This window comes from Entelurus aequoreus, linkage group LG17, assembly GCF_033978785.1.
Source record: "Entelurus aequoreus isolate RoL-2023_Sb linkage group LG17, RoL_Eaeq_v1.1, whole genome shotgun sequence".
Lineage (NCBI taxonomy): Eukaryota > Metazoa > Chordata > Actinopteri > Syngnathiformes > Syngnathidae > Entelurus > Entelurus aequoreus.
This window is the reverse complement of record NC_084747.1, coordinates 4,824,735-4,843,355: the sequence shown is the minus strand read 5'-3', so window position 1 is coordinate 4,843,355 and position 18,621 is coordinate 4,824,735. Positions and strand designations below refer to the sequence as shown.

Sequence of the window (18,621 nt, the reverse complement as noted above, 5' to 3'; positions counted from 1 at the left end):
TATATCTGTCTCATGTGTCGCCTCTTATGTCTCATGTCTTATCTCATGCCATATAGGTCTGTTGTCTTATGGGCGTGTTTGGGGCGGGGGGCGTGGGGGGCGTGGCTAAGGGCATGGTTAAGAGGAGAGTATATTTACAGCTAGAATTCACCAAATCAAGTATTTCATATATATATATATATATATATATATATATATATATATATATATATATATATATATATATATATATATATATGTATGAAATACTTGACTTTCAGTGAATTCTAGCTATATATATATATATATATTTTTCATTTTATTTTATTATACATATAAATAAAAGACATACTCGAATATCAGTGTTCTGCAGGCTATCCAGTAGGTGGCAGTATTGTCCTGTTTAAGAGTGTCACAACATTGCTGTTTACGGCAGACGAACTGCTTTACGGTAGACTAAACGTGACTGCTGTTGTTGTGTGTTGTTACCGCGCTGGGAGGACGTTCATGAAACTGCCTAACAATAAACCCACATAAGAAACCAAGAACTCTCTCTCCTTGTTGTGCACTCTACTCTCTAAAAGCCGTAGATGTTATGACGTCATTGGGCAGGCAAGCTGCTGGGAAAGCGGGACGTGAGAACGGCTGTCCCCACTCAGGTCCGCATTGAGCTGGAGGGGGCGTGGCCTCCAGCTCCGGCTGAATACCGGGAGTTTGTCGGGAGAGGCGCTGAATAACGGGATTCTCCCGCTAAAAACGGGAGGGTTGGCAAGTATGCCGAAAGGACAAGATCACGGGTGGTGGGTCTCTCCCTTAGAGATAGGGTGAGAAGCTCTGTCATCCGGGAGGAACTCCAAGTAAAGCCGCTGCTCCTCCACATGGAGAGGAGCCAGATGAGGTGGTTCAGGCATCTGGTCAGGATGCCACCCGAACGCCTCCCTAGGGAGGTGTTTAGGGCACGTCCGACCGGTAGGAGGCCACGGGGAAGACCCAGGACACGTTGGGAAGACTATGTCTCCCGGCTGGCCTGGGAACGCCTCGGGATCCCCCGGGAGGAGCTGGACCAAGTGGCTGGGGAGAGGGAAGTCTGGGCTTCTCTGCTTAGGCTGCTGCCCCCGCGACCCGACCTCGGATAAGCGGAATAAGATGGATGGCTGTCATTAACTCGTGTGGCGGAAGGTGTACCTAATGTTTAGTCCCGTGTGTGGGCGGGCGGACTTGTCTCTTGGCAAGTCCTGCCTGTCCTTGGAGACGCTGTCCTGTGATGAATCAGGTTTTGGACGTGTGCAGCTGTCAATCATGCTGCTGTGTTGGAAAAAAAAGAAGTTGTCCAATCTTCTTCTCCGTGCTCCTTGTTACAAAATATCTTCTTCACGTTGACTCTGTGACCTGCGACGCCTGCACTTAAATGTCCCAAAAGAAGAAGAAAAAAAACCTAATCGTCTCGTCTCGCTGGACGCCGTCTTATCATTACACCGAAGAAGGACGCTGACCATGCTGATGATGTTTGCAGGGCGCCAAAGCGCTGGCGGTCGCCCTGGCAACCAACACTTCAATCCTCAGCCTCAACCTGCGAGATAATGGCTTGGAGGGAACGGGAGGAGCGGCCGTCGCCGACGTGCTGAAGGACAATTGTCACATTACAGGTGCTCGTCTGCGTCTCACACACACACACACACACACACACACACACACACACACACACACACACACACACACACACACACACACACACACACACACACACACACACACACACACACACACACACACACATTGTTGTGGTAAATGTCAGTCTCCACATTGGAATACAGACAAAGGGGCATTGGTAGAGTGGCCGTGCCAGCAACTTGAGGGTTCCAGGTTCGATCCCCGCTTCCGCCATCCTAGTCACTGCCGTCGTGTCCTTGGGCAAGACACTTTACCCACCTGCTCCCAGTGCCACCCACACTGCTTTAAATGTAATTTAGATATTGGCTTTCACTATGTAAAAGCGCTTTGAGTCACTAGAGAAAAAGCGCTATATAAATATAATTCACTTCACTTCACACTTCACAAAATGTCCACAAGTATTTGGACAGTCAAAGGTGAGTTTTCCATGAACGTTGTCCAGATACTTTTGTGCCTAAAAAACATAATTACTTAAATGCTCTCATCTGTCTCATGTCTCTTGTCTTACGTCTCATATCTTAAATGTCTTACATCTCATGCCTTGTGTCCAACTGTCTTAGCTCTTGTTTTTTTAATCTCATGTCTCATGCTTCATGTTTCAAGTCTCGTGTCTCATGTCTCATCTCGTGAGTGTATTTTGTCTCATGTCTCTTGTCTTACGTCTCATATCTTAAATGTCTTACATCTCATGCCTTGTGTCCAACTGTCTTAGCTCTTGTTTTTTTAATCTCATGTCTCATGCTTCATGTTTCAAGTCTGGTGTCTCATGTCTCATCTCGTGAGTGTATTTTGTCTCATGTCTCTTGTCTTATGTCTCATATCTCAAATGTCTTACATCTCATGCCTTGTGTCCAACTGTCTTAACTCTTGTTTTTTTAATCTCATGCTTCATGTTTCAAGTCTCGTGTCTCATGTCTCATCTCGTGAGTGTATTTTGTCTCATGTCTCTTGTCTTACGTCTCATATCTTAAATGTCTTACATCTCATGCCTTGTGTCCAACTGTCTTAGCTCTTGTTTTTTTAATCTCATGTCTCATGCTTCATGTTTCAAGTCTCGTGTCTCATGTCTCATCTCGTGAGTGTAGTCTTTTGTCTCATGTCTCTTGTCTTACGTCTCATATCTCAAATGTCTTACATCTCATGCCTTGTGTCCAACTGTCTTAGCTCTTGTTTTTTTATTATCTCATGTCTCATGCTTCATGTTTCAAGTCTCGTGTCTCATGTCTCATCTCGTGAGTGTATTTTGTCTCAAGTCTTAAATGTTCTCATCTGTCTCATGTCTTTTGTCTCTTGTCTTACGTCTCATATCTTAAATGTCCCACATCTCAGGACCCATGCCTTGTGTCCAACTGTTTTAGCTCTTGTTTTTTTTTAAATCTCATGTCTCATGCTTCATGTTTCAAGTCTCATGTCTCTTCTCGTGAGTGTAATCTTTTGTCTCATGTCTCTTGTCTTACGTCTCATGTCTCAAATGTCTTACATCTCATGCCTTGTGTCCCACTGTCTTAGCTCTTGTTTTTGTTTTTTGTTTATCTCATGTGTCATGCTTCATGTTTCAAGTCTCGTGTCTCATGTCTCATCTCGTGAGTGTAGTCTTTTGTCTCAAGTCTTATGTCTAGGGTCTCTTATCTTACATCTCAGACCTCATGTGGCGTGGCTTATATTTGTCTCATACTACATGTCTTATATCGCCCCCTTGTGTCTCATGCCTTAAATATCATGTCTTACATCTCAGGCCTCGTGTCCCATGTCTTTTAAGTGTCACGACTCATGCTTCATATTTCAAGTCTTGTGTCTCTTGTCTCATGTCTCGTCTCGTGAGTGTAATCTTTTGTCTCAAGTCTTATGTCTAGGGACTCATATCTTACATCTCAGACCTCACGTGGCGTGGCTCAGATTTGTCCCATGCTATATGTCTTATATCGCCCCCTTGTGTTTGGACAAAATCCCGGGAAGACTTTGCATGTCTCTATGCAAATAATTGTGGAGATGACTTCCTGTACGTGTCCCAATACTTACGTCCATGTGTGCTGATGCCAGAGGTGGACATGTCTGACAACCGTCTGTACGTGTCCCAATACTTACATCCATGTGTGCTGATGCCAGAGGTGGACATGTCCGACAACCGTCTGTACGTGTCCCAATACTTACGTCCATGTGTGCTGATGCCAGAGGTGGACATGTCTGACAACCGTCTGTACGTGTCCCAATACTTACATCCATGTGTGCTGATGCCAGAGGTGGACATGTCCGACAACCGTCTGTACGTGTCCCAATAGTTACATCCATGTGTGCTAATGTATGCCAGAGGTGGACATGTCCGACAACCGTCTGTACGTGTCCCAATAGTTACATCCATGTGTGCTAATGTATGCCAGAGGTGGACATGTCCGACAACCGTGTGTACGTGTCCCAATACTTACGTCCATGTGTGCTGATGCCAGAGGTGGACATGTCCGACAACTGTCTGTACGTGTCCCAATACTTACGTCCATGTGTGCTGATGCCAGAGGTGGACATGTCCGACAACTGTCTGTACGTGTCCCAATACTTACGTCCATGTGTGCTGATGCCAGAGGTGGACATGTCCGACAACCGTGTGTACGTGTCCCAATACTTACGTCCATGTGTGCTAATGTATGCCAGAGGTGGACATGTCCGACAACCGTGTGTACGTGTCCCAATACTTACGTCCATGTGTGCTGATGCCAGAGGTGGACATGTCCGACAACTGTCTGTACGTGTCCCAATACTTACGTCCATGTGTGCTAATGTATGCCAGAGGTGGACATGTCCGACAACCGTGTGTACGTGTCCCAATACTTACGTCCATGTGTGCTGATGCCAGAGGTGGACATGTCCGACAACCGTGTGTACGTGTCCCAATACTTACGTCCATGTGTGCTGATGCCAGAGGTGGACATGTCCGACAACTGTCTGTACGTGTCCCAATACTTACGTCCATGTGTGCTGATGCCAGAGGTGGACATGTCCGACAACCGTGTGTACGTGTCCCAATACTTACGTCCATGTGTGCTAATGTATGCCAGAGGTGGACATGTCCGACAACCGTGTGTACGTGTCCCAATACTTACGTCCATGTGTGCTGATGCCAGAGGTGGACATGTCCGACAACCGTGTGTACGTGTCCCAATACTTACGTCCATGTGTGCTGATGCCAGAGGTGGACATGTCCGACAACTGTCTGTACGTGTCCCAATACTTACGTCCATGTGTGCTGATGCCAGAGGTGGACATGTCCGACAACTGTCTGTACGTGTCCCAATACTTACGTCCATGTGTGCTAATGTATGCCAGAGGTGGACATGTCCGACAACCGTGTGTACGTGTCCCAATACTTACGTCCATGTGTGCTGATGCCAGAGGTGGACATGTCCGACAACCGTGTGTACGTGTCCCAATACTTACGTCCATGTGTGCTAATGTATGCCAGAGGTGGACATGTCCGACAACCGTGTGTACGTGTCCCAATACTTACGTCCATGTGTGCTAATGTATGCCAGAGGTGGACATGTCCGACAACCGTGTGTACGTGTCCCAATACTTACGTCCATGTGTGCTAATGTATGCCAGAGGTGGACATGTCCGACAACCGTGTGTACGTGTCCCAATACTTACGTCCATGTGTGCTGATGCCAGAGGTGGACATGTCCGACAACCGTGTGTACGTGTCCCAATACTTACGTCCATGTGTGCTGATGCCAGAGGTGGACATGTCCGACAACTGTCTGTACGTGTCCCAATACTTACGTCCATGTGTGCTGATGCCAGAGGTGGACATGTCCGACAACTGTCTGTACGTGTCCCAATACTTACGTCCATGTGTGCTAATGTATGCCAGAGGTGGACATGTCCGACAACCGTGTGTACGTGTCCCAATACTTACGTCCATGTGTGCTGATGCCAGAGGTGGACATGTCCGACAACCGTGTGTACGTGTCCCAATACTTACGTCCATGTGTGCTAATGTATGCCAGAGGTGGACATGTCCGACAACCGTGTGTACGTGTCCCAATACTTACGTCCATGTGTGCTAATGTATGCCAGAGGTGGACATGTCCGACAACCGTGTCGGGGACGGAGGCTGCCAGGCGGTGTCTTCCATGCTGAAGGAGAACAACAGCCTGCTTGGTCTGAACCTGTCAGGCAATCGTCTTGGCGACCAGGCAGCGGATCACCTGAGCCCCGCCCTGCTCCGCAACACCACCCTGCAGCGTCTGGACCTGAGCCACAACGCTCTGGGAGAGCCAGCAGGTATAGTGCCATCAAAATCACTAAAACATACAAAAACAGCAACGTGTTCCTGTCATACAGAGGATCTTTGAGTAGTGTTTTTGCAGTAGGTCATAAAAACAGCAAAGCGTTCCTGTCTTTTGGAGGATCTTTGAGTAGTATTTTTGCAGTAGGTCCTTAAAAACGGCAAAGTGTTCCTGTCTTATAGAGGATCTTTGAGTTGTGTTTTTTGCAGTAGGTCATAAAAACAGCAAAGTGTTCCTGTCTTATAGAGGATCTTTGAGCAGTGTTTTTGCAGTTGGTCCTTTTAAAAATAGCAAAGTGTTTCAGTCTTAAAGAGGATCTTTGAGTAGTGTTTTTGCAGAAGTCATTAAAAACGGCAAAGTGTTCCTGTCTTATAGAGGATCTTTGAGTTGTGTTTTTTGCAGTAGGTCCTAAAAAACAGCAAAGTGTTCCTGTCTTATAGAGGATCTTTGAGTTGTATTTTTGCAGTAGGTCCTTTAAATATAGCAGTGTTCCTGTCTTATAGAGGATCTTTGAGCAGTGTTTTTGCAGTTGGTCCTTTTAAAAATAGCAAATTGTTACTGTCTTATAGAGGATCTTTGAGCAGTGTTTTTGCAGTTGGTCCTTTTAAAAATAGCAAAGTGTTTCAGTCTTAAAGAGGATCTTTGAGTAGTGTTTTTGCAGAAGTCATTAAAAACGGCAAAGTGTTCCTGTCTTATAGAGGATCTTTGAGTTGTGTTTTTTATCAGTAGGTCATTAAAAACAGCAAAGTGTTCCTGTCTTAAAGAGGATCTTTGTGTAGTATTTTTGCAGTAGTTCATAAAAACAGCAAAGTGTTCCTGTCTTATAGAGGATCTTTGAATAGTATTTTTGCAGTAGGTCATAAAAACAGCAAAGTGTTCCTGTCTTATAGAGGATCTTTGTGTAGTATTTTTGCAGTAGTTCATAAAAACAGCAAAGTGTTCCTGTCTTATAGAGGATCTTTGAATAGTATTTTTGCAGTAGGTCATAAAAACAGCAAAGTGTTCCTGTCTTATAGAGGATCTTTGAGTAGTATTTTTGCAGTAGGTCATAAAAACAGCAAAGTGTTCCTGTCTTATAGAGGATCTTTGAGTAGTGTTTTTGCAGTAGGTCATTAAAAACGGCAAAGTGTTCCTGTCTTATAGAGGATCTTTGAGTTGTGTTTTTTGCAGTAGGTCCTAAAAAACAGCAAAGTGTTCCTGTCTTATAGAGGATCTTTGAGTAGTATTTTTGCAGTAGGTCATAAAAACAGCAAAGTGTTCCTGTCTTATAGAGGATCTTTGAGTAGTGTTTTTGCAGTAGGTCATTAAAAACGGCAAAGTGTTCCTGTCTTATAGAGGATCTTTGAGTAGTATTTTTGCAGTAGGTCCTTTAAATATATCAGTGTTCCTGTCTTATAGAGGATCTTTGAGCAGTGTTTTTGCAGTTGGTCCTTTTAAAAATAGCAAAGTGTTCCTGTCTTAAAGAGGATCTTTGCGTAGTATTTTTGCAGTAGTTCATAAAAACAGCAAAGTGTTCCTGTCTTATAGAGGATCTTTGAATAGTATTTTTGCAGTAGGTCATAAAAACAGCAAAGTGTTCCTGTCTTATAGAGGATCTTTGTGTAGTATTTTTGCAGTAGTTCATAAAAACAGAAAAGTGTTCCTGTCTTATAGAGGATCTTTGAATAGTATTTTTGCAGTAGGTCATAAAAACAGCAAAGTGTTCCTGTCTTATAGAGGATCTTTGTGTAGTATTTTTGCAGTAGTTCATAAAAACAGCAAAGTGTTCCTGTCTTATAGAGGATCTTTGAATAGTATTTTTGCAGTAGGTCATAAAAACAGCAAAGTGTTCCTGTCTTATAGAGGATCTTTGAGTTGTGTTTTTTGCAGTAGGTCCTAAAAAACAGCAAAGTGTTCCTGTCTTATAGAGGATCTTTGAGTAGTATTTTTGCAGTAGGTCATAAAAACAGCAAAGTGTTCCTGTCTTATAGAGGATCTTTGAGTAGTGTTTTTGCAGTAGGTCATTAAAAACGGCAAAGTGTTCCTGTCTTATAGAGGATCTTTGAGTAGTATTTTTGCAGTAGGTCCTTTAAATATATCAGTGTTCCTGTCTTATAGAGGATCTTTGAGCAGTGTTTTTGCAGTTGGTCCTTTTAAAAATAGCAAAGTGTTCCTGTCTTAAAGAGGATCTTTGCGTAGTATTTTTGCAGTAGGTCATAAAAACAGCAAAGTGTTCCTGTCTTATAGAGGATCTTTGAGCAGTGTTTTTGCAGTTGGTCCTTTTAAAAATAGCAAAGTGTTCCTGTCTTATAGAGGATCTTTGAGCACTGTTTTTGCAGTTGGTCCTTTTAAAAACGGCAAAGTGTTCCTGTCTTATAGAGGATCTTTGAGTAGTGTTTTTGCAGAAGTCATTAAAAACGGCAAAGTGTTCTTGTCTTATACAGCAGTGGTCCCCAACCACCGGGCCGCGGCCCAGCACCGGTCCGTGGATTGATTGGTACCGGGCCGCACAAGAAATAAAAAAATACAAATATTTTTCTTTTTGGATTTTATTGATTTTTTTTAAATCAACATAAAAAACTTACAATTAGTGCATCAACCCAAAACACCTCCCTCCCCCATTCACACTCATTCACACAAAAGGGTTGTTTCTTTCTGTTATTAATATTCTGCTTCCTACATTATATATCAATATATATCAATACAGTCTGCAAGGGATACAGTCCGTAAGCACGCATGATTGTATTTTTTTGGGACAAAAAATATATATAATAAAAAATTTTAAAAGTACCATTTACACAACGTGCCAACTTCACTGGTTTTGTAGTTTGCCAAGTTGTGTGATGACCAGCAGCAGGTCCATCCAGCGTCACTATGACAAGGCGTCTCCGGTTTATTGGACGTTTTTTGGGGGGGGATGATGGAAGAGGCGACAGCTTGCCGAGAGGTTGCGTCCTTATTTGGGCGGCGGCAGCAGACGGTGGCATTCAAAGGTCAAGAACATTGTCTCTCGTTAGAAGGCCTTTCAGTTATCATGCTTATGAGCTCTTTGACGGGACGCCGGGATGTACCGCGTTGGATATTGCTTGTTGTAAGGTGTGTGTGTGTGTGTGTGTGTGTGTGTGTGTGTGTGTGTGTGTGTGTGTGTGTGTGTGTGTGTGTGTGTGTGTGTGTGTGTGTGTGTGTGTGTGTGTGTGTGTGTGTGTGTGTGTGTGTGTGTGTGTGTGTGTGTTTGTGACGGGGGGCGTACGCTGGGCCGTATTTCATCCGTGCATGTTTGATTCCGCTTGTGCTGAAATGTCATCCCGGCACATTTACTGGTCTTCAATGCAGAGGACTCGAACACGCGCATCCTTCTTTATTGCTTTTCCGACAAAGCCTCAAAGTTTTCTTTCCTTGTACAGCCCTTTGAGACACTTGTGATTTAGGGCTCTATAAATAAACATTGATTGATTGATTGATTCCTCCAGACGATGATGAATTTGATGAACGCTGTCAGTTACTCGATGAGGTCTTTGACGTTGGCGATAACACCTTTTTTTTTTTTTAATTGCAGGCTCCAAATTGTCTTTGATGTTTTACAAACATACGTTCATAGAAAAAAAAAACAGTATTTGATGCATACTTAGACTTAGACCAACTTCAATGATCCACAAGGGAAACTGTTCCACACAGTGGCTCAGTAACAATGATGGAAAGTGTAAGGATGCAACATCATGCCGAATAATAACATGTGATATTTACAAAAGTGGACGGTAGGTTTGCGGAATACTCCAAATATTATTTTGCACAAATTCTTTGAAATGGCTGGCAACAGGGTGAACATCGCCTCAACGGATCGAACAAACACATTTTTGCCAAAGATCAAACCGACTTGATGTGTTTTGGGCACATCAAAGACTAAATAAATTCAAAGAACTTAACACGTTTTCTTCGTAAACTTCAAAGACTGTTTAGCCTTCAAAGAATCTAACATTGTTTTCCAAACATCAAACCTATGATATCTCTGCTTGTTGCGATAGCATTTTTCCAGGTCCAATTACGATTCTTCTGCTCATATACCGTAATTTCCGGACTATAAGCCGCACCTGACTATAAGCCGCACCAGCTAAATTTAGGGGAAAATACAGATTGCTCCATATATAAGCCGCACCCGACTATAAGCCGCACCAGCTAAATTTAGGGGAAAATACAGATTGCTCCATATATAAGCCGCACCCGACTATAAGCCGCACCAGCTAAATTTAGGGGAAAATACAGATTGCTCCATATATAAGCCGCACCCGACTATAAGCCGCAGGGTTTTGATGTGTAATTAGCGTAGTATATAGGGGTTCCTGCTACCACGGAGGGGATTGTCGGGACAGAGATGACTGTTTGGGAACGCAAAGCGTCCCATTTATTAACAATAAATCTTTCAATCATTCAATCAAACTTTCACATCTTTGACATGACAATAATACAACGGTGCAAAGTAATACAAAGTGCTCGCCTGTACGTTATCAAAATAACCAGCCTACCGGTATATGAAAAGTCAGTCTTTAATCATTGTGTCGTCGTCTTCCTCCTGCGTACTAAAACCACCGAAATCCTCTTCGTCGGTGTCGGAGAAGAGCAGGCCGTATATAAGCCGCACCCTTGTATAAGCCGCACCGTTGTATAAGCCGCAGGGACCAGAACAAGGGGAAAAAGTAGCGGCTTATAGTCCGGAAATTACGGTATATCAGAATTAGAATCAGAAATACTTTATTAATTAAGATTTTCAACAAAATCCCATTCAAGAGCAGACAAACATTACAGGGAGACTTTGATTGATTGATTGATTGAGAAGTTTATTGACACCTTAAAGGCCTACTGAAATGACATTTTTTTATTTAAACGGGGATAGCAGATCCATTCTATGTGTCATACTTGATCATTTCGCGATATTGCCATATTTTTGCTGAAAGGATTTAGTAGAGAACATCGACGATAAAGTTCGCAACTTTTGGTCGCTGATAAAAAAAAAAGCCTTGCCTGTACCGGAAGTAGCGTGACGTCGCAGGTTGAAAGGCTCCTCACATTTCCCCATTGTTTACACCAGCAGCGAGAGCGATTCGGACCGAGAAAGCGACGATTACCCCATTAATTTGAGCGAGGATGAAAGATTTGTGGATGAGGAACGTGAGAGCGAAGGACTAGAGTGCAGTTCAGGACGTATCTTTTTTCGCTCTGACCGTAACTTAGGTACAAGCTGTCTCAGTGGATTCCACACTTTCTCCTTTTTCTGTTGTGGATCACGGATTTGTATTTTAAACCACCTCGGATACTATATCCTCTTGAAAATGAGAGTCGAGAACGCGAAATGGACATTCACAGAGACTTTTATCTCCACGACAATACATCGGTGAAGTACTTTAGCTACGGAGCTAACGTGATAGCATCGTGCTTAAATGCAGATAGAAACAAAAGAAATAAGCCCCTGACTGGAAGGATAGACAGAAGATCAACAATACTACCAAACTCTGGACCTGTAACTACACGGTTAATGCTGGAGAGTTGGCAGTTGGAGCACGAGCGAGAGTGAGAGCTGAGACTGAAGAAAACCATTCGTGTGCTCACTGGCGACATTGAGACACGAAAGACATTTGCTGAAAAGCATGAAAGAACAGCTATTGAAAAATAAATCATTGTTCACAAAGATGATCGAGGCTGTCATGTCCGTCATTGGTGGTCCAGGGAACCCTGAGGAGCGAGACTTCCACAGTGTTTTGTGGCAATTCCAACTTTGACCACAGCGTCAGTTGCTATGTAGAGTGGCGCTTTCCATAATTTTAAGCAGACCCCCCGCCCCCTCACAGTTAGTGAGTTTTTGCCCTGTCCATAGTTTATGCTAAGTGTTAGCTTTTGTTTCCTGCGCTAAGTTGTGCCTTCGCCTTGTGCGCCTTTTTGTTTGTACCTATTTGAGAGTCAAGATTAAATCATGTTCCTACCTTCACGCCTTGTCCGGAAAAGTCCGTTTGCATCCCGGGAAAACAAACTTTGCAGCAAGCTGCAACCCCCCCCCCCAACAACAGGTTGTTGTTGGGGTTTTTTACAATTACCTGTTGCGGTTAATAGTATTCTATCTTTATTTATCATTATTTATATTTTCTGAATAAATTATGTGATAATGTTCATCAGTCAACTCATTGGTGTTCATTTTCAATCCATCAAGATAAAAAAAAAATTGTATCAAAATCAGATTACTGTATGTTATTTATGTAGTTTGATCATTTTCCTTGAGTGTTATACTAACATCATGTGTTTTATTTTGTACATATGTAGCATCATCTACAAAGATACAAAGACTTGCTATTGCGACATCCAGTGGACACATTTAGAACAGCCGTTTCTTTAATCAAAATATTTCAGGTAAATTTTTATACTTAGCAAACTGTCAGGTTCAAACACTGATGACATCTATTAATCAGACCAGAAGCAAGGAATCATGCAGAGACAAGAGTTCAATTTAGCTCATGAGGAGAACGCATGGAGCTGCACACTTAGTCACAGTCTCGCCCTACGCTCTAAGGTTCAGCTCCCGCGTCCCTCTATTTATTCAGGAGTTCCACAGTCAACATCACTAAGGCCGCCTCTAAAAGGAGTGGTCACATATATGGCTTGTACAGCCCTTTGAGACACTTGTGATTTAGGGCTATATAAATAAACATTGATTGATTGATTGATTATGTAAAGCAGGTCCAGTACGCACAATACGTGACGGAATGTGCTAGGGGCCTTGTGATTTCGCCTTGTCTCCGCTTCGTCTGCGTGTTGTCATCTTATCTTCGTTGAGGTCCTTGAAGTCCTTGGCTGTTAGCGGGCTAAAACAAAGATAACATCTGCGGCTCAGGCCACCCCTCAGACAAGGAGTTGTACAGATATAAAAGTCTAAATTGAGCACAATAGCTAATAACTAAAGCAACAGACTTTAAGCATACTAAACTACAAACTCATCCCGCAGGCCGGATATAACCTGTCCGCGGGCCTGATCTGGCCCTCGGGCCGTACGTTTGACACCCCTGATTTAGAGTCTGGCAACCAAAAATGGTCGTTGACATTTACGATGTTTGCTTTGATTGTCCCCACAACCCTCCCAGGACTTACCCTGGCAGACGCTCTGTCGGAGAACACCGGCTTGCGATGGTTGAGTCTGGCCTGGAACAGCATCAGAGGAAGAGGAGCTGCCGTCTTGGCCAACGGGCTCGGGGTAACACGCGGCGTCACAAAAAAAAGCCAAACTACATAATCGGACGGACACACTTATCTCTTTAGGGAAACTTCTTCCTAAGAAGTGTGGATTTGTCTTATAATGGCTTTGGCAAGGAAGGAGCTCGGGCTTTAGGACAAGCTCTTAAAGACAACAACGTCCTGGAGGAGCTAAACGTCAGGTAGGAGGCGTCGCCCGAGCTTTGGTGACTTGTCTGCTGATGAATAGAATGATTCCGTTACTGTGGAAAGAGTCAACGTGACACTAAATCGGTGTGTGTCTGACAACAAGCAACAACAGAATCCCCCCTGAAGGAGCCGTCTACCTCGCCTGCGGCCTCAAAGTCAACAAGACCCTCCGATGCCTGAACGTACGTAAGATAAATGAATGAACACAATAAGAGGACATTTATAACCGATCGTCTCAAACTGGTGGATTGACTGATTATTATTTGGTAGCCATTGCCCTTGATCTTAAGGAGATTGCCGGATGTTTAACTGCGATAAGGCATACTTGCCAACCCTCCCGAATTTCAGTGCCTCTCCCGAAAATCTCCCGGGACAACCATTCTCCCGAATTTCTCCCGATTTCCAGCCGGACTTAAGGCACGCCCCCTCCAGGTCCGTGCGGACCTGAGTGAGGACAGCCTGTCGTCACGTCCGCTTGGCCAACCAAAAAGTGACCACAGAAGTGTTCTGTGGTCACTTTTTGGTTGGCCAACGGTTTAGGTTGTATTGCGCACCCTGACGGCAAGTGTGGGAGTCGGTTCTGAAGTATGAAGGTTAGAGACGTAACTTCGTCACCTCGCCTGGTTGTTGACTCCAACCCAGAATATTACACTGCCCATACTTTTGCTCCTTCAAAGGCTGTGCTACTGGCTGCAAAGCATTGCACTTTCAAATACAACAATGAGTAGAGAGGAGTGTTATGTATGTATATGTGTAAATAAATGAACACTGAAATTCAAGTATTTATTATATATATATATATATATATATATATATATATATATATATATATATATATATATATATATATATATATATATATATATATATATATATATATATATATATATATATATATATATATGTATACATAAAAAATAAAATACATATATATATATATATATATAGCTAGAATTCACTGAAAGTCAAGTATTATTTTTATATATATATACTGTATATATATATATATGTATATATATAAGAAATACTTCTAACTAAATAACTGAATTGTAGTTATAAATATACTCCTCCCCCTTTAACCCCGCCCCCCAATCCCGCCCACCTCAACAACCCCCCCCCCCCCCCCCAATCTTCCGAATTTGGAGGTCTCAAGGTTGGCAAGTTAGCGATAAGGAGCGATAAGGTCAAAAATTGAATCGCAGAAAACCCAATTGAGTCACGTCTCAAATTAATGGGCTTGGCGAGTCCTTCCTGGAGATGTAAATATTTTGTCAATATACCTTAAAATAATGACGTGAGTATATATACATATATATATATATATGTATATAAGAAATACTTCTAACTAAATAACTGAATTCTTGTTATAAATATACTCCTCCCCCTTTAACCCCGCCCCCCAATCCCGCCCACCTCAACCCCCCCCAATCTCCCGAATTTGGAGGTCTCAAGGTTGGCAAGTTAGCGAAAAGGAGCGATAAGGTCAAAAATTGAATCGCAGAAAACCCAATTGAGTCACGTCTCAAATTAATGGGCTTGGCGAGTCCTTCCTGGAGATGTAAATATTTTGTCAATATACCTTAAAATAATGACGTGAGTATATATACATGTATATATATGTATATAAGAAATACTTCTAACTAAATAACTGAATTCTAGTTATAAATATACTCCTCCCCCTTTAACCCCGCCCCCCAATCCCGCCCACCTCAACACCCCCCCCCCTCCCCAATCTCCCGAATTTGGAGGTCTCAAGGTTGGCAAGTTAGCGATAAGGAGCGATAAGGTCAAAAATTGAATCGCAGAAAACCCAATTGAGTCACGTCTCAAATTAATGGGCTTGGCGAGTCCTTCCTGGAGATGTAAATATTTTGTCAATATACCTTAAAATAATGACGTGAGTATATATACATATATATATATATATGTATATAAGAAATACTTCTAACTAAATAACTGAATTCTTGTTATAAATATACTCCTCCCCCTTTAACCCCGCCCCCCAATCCCGCCCACCTCAACCCCCCCCAATCTCCCGAATTTGGAGGTCTCAAGGTTGGCAAGTTAGCGAAAAGGAGCGATAAGGTCAAAAATTGAATCGCAGAAAACCCAATTGAGTCACGTCTCAAATTAATGGGCTTGGCGAGTCCTTCCTGGAGATGTAAATATTTTGTCAATATACCTTAAAATAATGACGTGAGTATATATACATGTATATATATGTATATAAGAAATACTTCTAACTAAATAACTGAATTCTAGTTATAAATATACTCCTCCCCCTTTAACCCCGCCCCCCAATCCCGCCCACCTCAACACCCCCCCCCCCTCCCCAATCTCCCGAATTTGGAGGTCTCAAGGTTGGCAAGTTAGCGAAAAGGAGCGATAAGGTCAAAAATTGAATCGCAGAAAACCCAATTGAGTCACGTCTCAAATTAATGGGCTTGGCGAGTCCTTCCTGGAGATGTAAATATTTTGTCAATATACCTTAAAATAATGACGTGCTGGCCAGAAGGATAGGACAGGATAGGATCGGTCTTTATTGTCATTGCACAAGTACAACGAAACGTTGTTTTCAGCACAAACCCGTTCAAGATGAGACAAACAAACAGTGTACGGGGTTACAGAACAGGAACGCTGACGGGTCGCCACAAGGCGCCCCGTAAAAGATGGGAAAAAGGTAAAAACGCTGTGGAAGGATGAGGAAAAAAATACAATCTAGACTGGGCTCCTAAGGGGGCCCAGTCTGGAGTGGGAAAAAACCTCCATAGCAAAGCACATATACGTATTACAACGTACATCTCGAGATATCTAGCAACAGAGGGGAGGGAGTGGGGGGCCATGGTGGCGGGCCGCAGCTCTCAGGCGCTGCCCATCCTTCTATTACCCCTATGGGATTTGCGTCGAGTAATATAATTTAAGATTAATTCGATGTTTTATTTTTTATTGAATTTCTTAATTAAATTGACTAAGATTAATTAGATATATATATATATTTTTTATTACTACTCTGGTTCTTGTTTTTTTGACATGTCAAAAATCAATGTATGCCTTGTGTATAATGTTCCAGCTGGGTCGGAACCCCATCCAGAGTGTCGGCTGTTCCAGAATCCTCAAGTCCATCCAGGAGAACCCGGATCCAGCTGTGGAGGAACTGAACTTTTACGTAAGTTTTGCACACGTTGCCCAGGCGACGGTGGTTGTCCTCCTCTAAACACGTGTTCGCCCGCCGGCAATCAAGGACATTGCGGTGAACCAGGAGTTTGAAGACCTGTTCAAGACTGTGAGGGACGTGCACCCGGCGCTCACGGTCCACCACGGCGGCAAGATCGGCATGTTCGGGAACACGCCAGTTTGAAAAACTGTCATTTCTTTTACAAAACCCAAAACCAGTGAAGTTGGCACGTTGTGTAATTTGTAAATAAAAACAGAATACAATGCTTTGCAAATCCTTTTCAACTTATATTCAATTGAATAAACTGCAAAGACAAGATATTTAATGTTTGAACTGAGAAACAATTTTTTTTGCAAATAATCATTAACTTAGAATTTAATGGCAGCAACACATTGCAAAAAAGTTGGCACAGGGGCATTTTTACCACTGTGTTACATGGCCTTTCCTTTTAACAACACTCTGTAAACGTTTGGGAACTGAGGAGACACATTTTTGAAGCTTTTCAGGTGGAATTCTTTCCCATTCTTGCTTGATGTACAGCTTAAGTTGTTCAACAGTCCGGGGGTCTCCCTTGTCGTATTTTAGGCGTCATAATGCGCCTCACATTTTCAATGGCAGACAGGTCTGGACTACAGGCAAGCCAGTCTAGTACCCACCCTCTTTTACTATATAGACACGCTGTGGTAACACGTGGCTTGGCATTGTCTTGCTGAAATAAGCAGGGGCGTCTGTCAGGTTCAAATACTGATGGTCATTTATCAAACAAGACAAGAAGCAAATAATTTAACAGAGACAGAATTAAATTTGGCTCAAATTGAGGAGAGACGCCTGGACACACTGTACCCTTGTACAGTGTCTCAGCACGCTCTGGCGAAAGATTGTACGCATCCTCCTTTTTTTAGAATTTTTCTGGCCACATGGCAACAGCGGCTTCTAAGGGACGAGGTCGTAAACAGCCATCGCCTTTGATTACAACAGTTCAAAAGAAAAGGTCGTAAACAGTTCACAGAAAAGGTCGTAAAAGAGTTCAAAAAGAGGTTCGTAAAACAGTTGAAAAATGAGGTTCAAAAAGAGGTCGTCTGGAAATTGGGCAGATCCTGCCTTCTCTCCGCTTTGTAGTCATTGGGTTAAAACAATATCTTTCTGTTGTTTACAATAATAAAAGAAAACAGAAACACCTTCATGTTGCCTCCCCCCTACACAGTGGAGTTTGACAAGCCTTCTTCTTGGTAGGTCTCAAAGACAGCTTTTGGTTTTCTCGCTGGGAACTCATTTCAACACAAAGTTTTTGTGGTAACTTAGATACAATTATTCTAACAGCGTCCATGACAACGATGCTCGGAGGGCAACATATGTTGCTCCAAAACCTGTATGTACCTTTCAGCATTAATGGTGCCTTCACAGATGTGTAAGTTACCCATGTCTTGGCCACTAATACACCCCCATACCATCACACATGCTAACTTTTCAACTTTGCGCCTATAACAATCCGGATGGTTCTTTTCCTCTTTGGTCCGGAGGACACGACGTCCACAGTTTCTGAAAACAATTTGCAATGTGGACTCGTCAGACCACAGAACACTTTTCCACTTTGTATCAGTCCATCTTAGATGAGCTCAGGCCCAGCGAAGCCGACGGCGTTTCTGGGTGTTGTTGATAAACGGTTTTCGCCTTGCATAGGAGAGTTTTAACTTGCACTTACAGATGTAGCGACCAACTGTAGTTACTGACAGTGGGTTTCTGAAGTGTTCCTGAGCCCATGTGGTGATATCCTTTACACACTGATGTCGCTTGTTGATGCAGTACAGCCTTAGGGATGGAAGGTCACGGGCTTAGCTGCTTACGTGCAGTGATTTCTCCAGATTCTCTGAACCCTTTGATGATATTACGGAGCGTAGATGGTGAAATCCCTAAATTCCTTGCAATAGCTGCTTGAGAAAGGTTTTTCTTAAACTGTTCAACAATTTGCTCAGGCATTTGTTGACAAAGTGGTGACCCTCGCCCCATCCTTGTTTGTGAATGACTGAGCATTTCATGGAATCTACTTTTATACCCAATCATGGCACCCACCTGTTCCCAATTTGCCTGTTCACCTGTGGGATGTTCCAAATAAGTGTT

At 42.9% G+C, this 18,621-nt stretch overlaps 1 protein-coding gene across 1 annotated transcript in view; it reads left to right on the top strand.

The window, feature by feature from the left end:
* lrrc74b (leucine rich repeat containing 74B) overlaps window positions 1-16,742 on the top strand; it is a 21,404-nt gene extending 4,662 nt beyond the window's left edge. Inside the window, exons 2-8 of the mRNA XM_062024013.1 lie at window positions 1,493-1,625; window positions 5,719-5,925; window positions 13,031-13,140; window positions 13,206-13,321; window positions 13,432-13,510; window positions 16,399-16,494; window positions 16,570-16,742. Of these exons, the coding sequence (XP_061879997.1) occupies window positions 1,493-1,625; window positions 5,719-5,925; window positions 13,031-13,140; window positions 13,206-13,321; window positions 13,432-13,510; window positions 16,399-16,494; window positions 16,570-16,686 (858 nt within the window). The 3' untranslated portion in view covers window positions 16,687-16,742. The remainder of the gene's footprint in view (window positions 1-1,492; window positions 1,626-5,718; window positions 5,926-13,030; window positions 13,141-13,205; window positions 13,322-13,431; window positions 13,511-16,398; window positions 16,495-16,569) is intronic.
* The last annotated feature ends 1,879 nt before the right edge of the window (window positions 16,743-18,621 follow it).